The sequence below is a fragment of the Nothoprocta perdicaria genome, unplaced genomic scaffold, assembly GCF_003342845.1.
Source record: "Nothoprocta perdicaria isolate Ctin4 unplaced genomic scaffold, notPer1 scaffold_23, whole genome shotgun sequence".
In the NCBI taxonomy this organism is placed as follows: Eukaryota; Metazoa; Chordata; class Aves; order Tinamiformes; family Tinamidae; genus Nothoprocta; species Nothoprocta perdicaria.
This window is the reverse complement of record NW_020455455.1, coordinates 505,889-512,854: the sequence shown is the minus strand read 5'-3', so window position 1 is coordinate 512,854 and position 6,966 is coordinate 505,889. Positions and strand designations below refer to the sequence as shown.

Genomic DNA, 6,966 nt, shown 5'->3' with positions numbered 1-6,966 from the left:
GGCGGGCGCCGCGGCGCGGACATGGCGGCGCCGTGAGGGCCCGCGCGCAGGGCGGCAAGCGCCGCTCCAGCGGCCGCGGCCGGGCCGTTCCCGCCGTTTCGGGCTGGCGGGTACGGGAAGGGCTGCGGTGCGTGTTTGTTTTTCTGGGAAGACCTGGTGTTGGGAAAGGGCAGCCGCTCCTGGCTCGGGATTCGGTAAAACGGGGCCTCGCTACCCAAAATGAAAGCGCTGCCTCGTGCCCTGCCGGCCGGGCTCCCTGCCCTGGTCGGGGGGTTTCATGACCGCCTCTTGCCCCCCAACCCAAAGGCACAAGAACCCCAGGAGTCACCGTCGTCGGCCCTCCGTGGGAATTTCAAACTCCCTTGCCAGAATTTTACCATTAAAAAAAAAAAAAAAAAAAAAAAAAAGTGTGTTATTTACATCGTGGTAAGAACAAAAACAACAAAACCCCAATCCTTAATGTTTTCATGATACAAAGCACAAAAGGTTTTTATAAAAACAGCAGTGATGTTTTTACCATATTTAGCAACACCTGGAAAGGAAAGAAACAAGCTCAGGAGCCCACAGGAATGTGTGATAAGGAGTTATTTAGTCCAACCAAGGCTGTAAAAATGAGACGCAAACTAGCAGGGGTGAATACATCGCAACTGGGGGGAAAAAAAAGTCTTGGGAATTGCAAGAAGGAGTACAATAGAAGGAGTAGCCTTAATCATCAGAACATAATAGTAACATTCTAGAATGTGGAAAACAAGGAAAGCAGGCAGGGGTTCTCATGGAGGTACCTCAAAGGTAGAAGCAGCAAATTGCAGTGAGCTATATAGAAAGTATTACTAAAATGCCATAATATCTGCTGCAAAATGTGGCAATACCCTCACCCCAAATACTATTTTCAAATGAGTGTCCCTTTGTACTCATGTACTCGTGTCATGTAACTACATTTATTTAATTAAAGCTGTGGCTTTACGCTAGCATGAGATATTGCTTTACATTAAAMTAGGCTCTCTACACCACTCAGGCTTGGTCTACATTTGATCTGCGTGAGCGTGAGGATGTGGCTGCATTTTTACTGCGGCAGAGAACATGGTGCTGGTGGAGCCTGCAATGGACCAGGTAATCCCTAATCTGCAACGACTTCTGCAGCACGAAACTGTGCTTGAGAAATGTTTTGATCCAACCTGAACCACTGGAGTGTGTCCATGCAACACCTAGTGTCATGTGGATGCAGCATGTTTGACCTGGCATTTGCCTTCTTGCAGTACTGGGACTGGACCTGCSATGAAGCGGTGGCTGACGTGGCTCCCTGCGGCAGCTTCCTCATGGAGAGCGGGGAGGAGGGAGTCCTCTAGCGGCAYTGCAGACGTTTTTATTTACATTTCTGTTAGTTTTTGTTAACCACAAAGGAGTTTCAGGGCACTAGCTGGATAAACCCAGCTAACTACATCAGATGTTCAGAAATGGATGAAAATACTGGAGCTCCCCAGTAYGAGAGAGGGGTGACATTAGTGGAGACAGTCCAGCAAAGGGCTATTAAAATGGTAAAGGGCCTGGAGGATCTCTCAGGAGGAAAGGCAGAGAGAGCAACAGCTCCTCACTGTAGGGAACTGACGACAAGAGAAATCTGAAAGGATTCAGCACATCTGAAGAGAGGATCTAAATGGGATGAGGCCAGGGATGAGGCCAGAGTCTTTTCAGTGGTGCCCAGTGACAGGATGAGAGGCAACGGGCATGAACTGAAACATGGGAAGTTCTGTCTGAATCTAGAAAGCAAATGAAAAAAAAGAATCCCTTTTTACTGTGAGGATGACTGAGYAGTGGAAGAGGTTGCCCAGAGAGCTCATACAGCCTCCATGCTTGGAGATACTCAGGTGCCATGTGCATGTAGTCCTGGGCAGCCTGGTTTAGATGACCCCACTCAAACAGATGATCTTTAAAGTCCCTTCCAACCTGAGCCATTCTGTGATGCTGTGAAATAACATAGGGGGAAAATACAACATCTCACGAATGCCTGAGATGCATCGTAGCTGAGTTAAAGCACAATTTATCTGATGAAGTTACCCCAGACAACGAAGACTGCAGCACAGACGGGCGAGTGCCGAGCTGTGCAGCCCTCACTGCATCACTGCAGTGACGAACAGCATTCATCCCTAGTAAGCACTTAAGCCATTCAGGAATGAGAATGACCAGTCAGATTAAATGATTATAAAACTGCAGTTACAGTTTTTGGTAAGGGGCTTTTTAGTATATGCATGTGCTTATGTTTCTGGGTCACTTTTGGGGTATATATCTGTTTTCTTACAATATACAAGGTATTCAGAAAAACACTTGCAAACATAAAAACTAGAGAACAATGTTGCTAGTTTTCTGTATTTAATATACAATACTTACTGCATTTGTATTCATTTTACATTTTTTGATAAAAGTATAGCTAGAAAAGTGAAGTAAACTTCAGGCAAGCGGTTTTAAATACAAAACTTTTTTTGTTTGTTTTTTACTTTCCAATAATTTGGGAACAACTAAAAGAACTTGACACCAGGAAGCTTTTTATTATATTGATTGTTTTTCATACCGAACCCTCAGCACCCAACAATAAATACACAACTTTTCTTTTCTTGCACTGCCAGCAGCAAAACGTTCAGTTCCGAAGGATTGTAATTCTGATAAGGTACAATATTGATAACTCTCCGTGTGCCTTAACTTAATGTTGCCGTATTGATTATTTTTGCAGTCCACCGTCTTGGCAAACTCGGGAAAGCCTAGGAATATATGTTACATGGTAAGGTGCCTGCCTGGAAGCGTATGCTCCGATGAACTTCCATGCCATCAATGCAGGGCAGCCCCTGCCCAGGGTGTTCTCAAATCAGAAAGCCTCGCGGGGTGACATTTGGGACACCAAATGGCTTGGAAGCTCCCAAGGAGAGCGCTAGACTTTCCAGAGTGTCTGCATTATTTCCCAGCCATTCTGTACAGCAGAAACAGAGTTTTTTTTTTTTTTTTTTTTTCCAATGCCTATATGGTAACCAGCAGCTGTGCAAGAAGAGGGAGACTGCAAGATTTCATGTACAGCAATGGTGCAGTACTTTTATATACCACAGTTTGCATTTTGTAGCCCCTTGACGCAGTATTTATGATTAAACAGTAAACCAGTATATGTAAGCAACAATTCAATAAATCACTTCATGCTTCTCTGTACCTCTGTAGATGATAAAGACACCGTGTTTCACACACAGGTGAATGAAAAGAATATGAAGAACACTGAGTAGTAATTATTAAGCACACAGAATAAAAAATAATGATGCACCTTTAAAAGAGACAGTAACACACGCACCTTTTCATGTTTGTACCCTGATTAAAATAACATCATGAATTTCAAGTATGAAGTGATACAGTGAGATCATGTCCTGTGAATACGTATCAACGGTAGTCTAGGTAGTTCAGTTTGCACCTTAGGTCACCTCACACTTTGCAAAATCATGTCCTGCTGCATGTGTAGGTAAAGTGACTTGCAATGTTAAAACCCTACGTGCCAGCTACTCTGCTGGCGTGAGCGGATCAAATGGTGTAGAAGTCAACGGGACTACGCTGATTTTCACCAGTCGAGTCCATGTCCTAAGGTGAATTAAATAATTGGAACCACTTTTCATGGTTTCCTTGATTACCACATCCTAGACATCTCCAGAGCAAATGATATTACCAAGAAAAAAACAAAAAGAAGAGAAAAAAAGTCAAGTGTCCAGCATTACCTGCTGCTGCAATGTTTTAAATTCTTCCCATGTTATTTGTAAAATCACACTGAGGAATAAAGATACTGAGGCAGATGTTGATTTGCTAATGGGTATTAATCTGAAGTAACATCAACTAATAACGTTACTCTGGATGTGTCCCAGATGCTGGCCCCACTGTTCCGAATGCTCTGTAACCCTGAAGAGAGAGGTTTCAGTAATGCCTTTCGAGAAGACAGATTTCAGAACCAATGTCCCGGAGGGGTTTCACACAGGCTTAACTCTACACAGTTCTCCTGTTAACTTGAGGGGTTTGTAACTGTAGGTAGGCACACGTGGAGTGTCTGGAGCAGCTGGAACTGAAGCTTCTTTCTGATACATTTGTGTACCACCATCACGCCTTTCTGCACCTATTCCAATGCCACTAAGAAGTGCACTTCTGAGCTCTTAAGTAATGATCAGAAAAACTGAAAAAGAGTTAATGTCATGTCACCATTTGTATAGTATTCTTGCTGATTTACTAACCTTAATTATTTTTATATAGACCTGAGCTGCCTGACACTGAATTTTTTAGACCTACAGGGTCAAAATCTTGATTTTATTCAACTGTAGTCAGTGGAGTTACAACACGAGTAAACTAGACTAAACCATTTTAAATACTTTGAAACTCCAAGCCTATTTCATGCAATTGTCCATGCACCAAAATACCTACATTTGCTGCCTTTTAAGCATTTGTTCAGCCAACAGTCTTATTTAAAACCAAGAAGGGCAATTTTATCATTACAAAAACCTTACATCAGTTGCAAGATGCCAGTTGCAACACTTGTGCACTGGTTAAGCATCTGGGCTTGACAGATACCTGCTGTAGCTACCACAAACAAAGCCCAAGGCAGCCTATGTAACGTTTTCTAAGTTTCATTTTTTAGACAACATTCCCACAGTATGTGTAAGATTAGCTCTACAATAGCATTTCAAAGTAATCCCTTAGTCCTGTACATATTAAAAGAAAAAATACCCTAAAGCATAAAAAATACATCTGAACACGCACAGTATTCTAGTTGCACACTCAATGCACAGTATGAAGCTTATTTATGAAYTTTTTGCCTGATCTAGCTTTCTGCCTCTATGGCACTAGCTTCAACCCAACAACCAAAAGGTATAGTAAACGCAAATAAACACAAGGCAGCAAGAGGCAACAGATTTTCCAGCAACTACCCCTTCACAGGACTAGTGTGTTTCATAACAGATATTATACTGAATTATAACAGCAAGAATTTATGCTAATGTCAAATTAACTTGGAAATAAATGTGTCCACATTTATCATGAGCACAARCCCCATTTACAGGTGTGTGGGTGCTGATGTTAACCACGTGTCCCCACAGCTGCAATCAGTTACTCCATGAAAGCAAAGCCTTTTCCTGCAAATCCTTCTTGTGAGCGACTCTGTTCACTGCAGTGACACCTGTGAGGCCCAGCGGCAGCTCCAGTGTTCGTGTGGCGGCAGCCCTGGCCTTCAGGCTGGCCCCAAGCACGGGAGGCAAGGCAGGTACAAACCCTGTTACTCACTATGTCGAGATGCAAGTGCCTTGCGATGCCTTCAGGACGTCCAACGTAAACAGCCTTTGCAACGCGTTCAGGCCTACTTCGAAGACATCGTTTTGTGGCTATAAGTTTTCATTAATTAGCACACTCAAAGACATTATGCTTTTAAGGCTGTTAAAAGTGATGCAGCTAAATATTACATTAATAATAAAATCCACAAGAGATTCAGTGTCAGAAAGAGACTACTTAAAAATGGATTAAGGTGGACCATAAATATATTGATCTGAACATTTGCAAAGGAATTAAAAGACGGGAAAGGGAAGAATAAATGGTTGCCTTTGGGCTTGAGTTCAGTGCCAAAATCACACCACTTTGTGTAGARAACAGATTCCTTCAGAAAAACAAATGACAACTTTGCATTTTCTCTATCCTAAGTATTTTAAAATGTGTTTCTTATGTCAACAAAAGTGACAGTCCTGTCTGTGAAAGGCACGTGGCTAAGATTGCTAGGGGCTCGTTCAGGCCCTGCTTCAGCTGCGACTGGCTCACACTGCTCATGGAAAGCACCACCGTAGTGTGAACTTCTTCTGCCCACGTTGCCGTGACTCTAAGTGGTTGTAGGAGGGGAGTTGGGATGCCAGGAAAAGGTTTGGAACACTGCAGAGGCTGACAGGGAGGGCATTAACTAGTGCTGCATACAGGGAAGGTGTCAAGATTTGGATTCTCTTTGCTGGAATCAAAACTGAGCAAGCTGATGCACCTGATATCGACCAGCACAGGGGGAGGCACACTGCTTGACAGTGCTGGTGCACTCTGATTTTGAGCTAGTAACCTAAAGGAATGGTTTTCAGTTCAGCTACTGACACATAATAGAAAGGAGAATAGTGGAGGTGAGATGACATAAAGCTGAAAATCCCACTAGGTGGGACATGCAGGGAGAAGAAGAAGGGAGAAGAAGAAAGGGGCAGCTCCGTCTCTGCAGCCTCTGCTACTCACACTTCTGGTTCCCTCCCTTGAGCCTCTCATGTCCTGACCGCTGTGCAGTGACAGGGGTCTGCACCTCAGCCTGTGCAGGACACTCAGTATTTGGAGAGGAGAAGCTTCCTATTCCCATGCAAGCCCCCATCAACAAGGCCTCTTCAGCAACAGCACAGCCACCAATTTCTTGCCAGCAGCCAAACTCTGATGGGCCTCCTCCCATGGGCCATGGTTCCAACTACCCTTTATGGAAAGGAACTTTATTAAAATAGAGTCCCCGCAAAAAACAAACAAACAAAAAAACCCCACAAAACGGATGGATTGTTAGTCCTACTGGAAAAAAGTCCTCTGTATTTTAGTAGCACATGGCAGACTCAAGCTTTAATTTAGTCCCACTTACTTTGCTGTCCATCTCCAACCACGGGTGCCTCTGTCAGAGGCAGCCCATCACCCTCTGCAGGAAAGGGGCACTTTGCTGCAGTGCGCCCATAATTCACCCTCATCGTTGTGTGCGGTGAGAAAGGTTTTCCCCAGATGTCCTTACAACCCTCGTGTTTGCAATGCCCAAACATCAGCTGTCAAAGAGACAGWAGCCTACAGACCCTGCAGATCCTGTGGAGACTTTTCAGGAGAAAAGGGGTTGTTATCTGCTCCAGAGGAGCTCCCAGACCAGCTTGACAGCTGGGGGCTTTGTATAAGACCTGTTTCATACTTGCTGTGACTCAC

The 6,966-nt window shown here is 44.0% G+C and overlaps 1 protein-coding gene across 1 annotated transcript in view; it reads right to left on the bottom strand.

The window, feature by feature from the left end:
* FAM133B (family with sequence similarity 133 member B) overlaps positions 1 to 6,743 on the bottom strand; it is an 18,842-nt gene extending 12,099 nt beyond the window's left edge. Inside the window, exons 1-2 of the mRNA XM_026039368.1 lie at positions 6,641 to 6,743; positions 5,287 to 5,384 (exon numbers count right to left, since the gene is read on the bottom strand). Coding sequence (XP_025895153.1) covers positions 5,287 to 5,384; positions 6,641 to 6,743 — 201 coding nt within the window. The remainder of the gene's footprint in view (positions 1 to 5,286; positions 5,385 to 6,640) is intronic.
* Between the last annotated feature and the right edge of the window lie 223 nt (positions 6,744 to 6,966).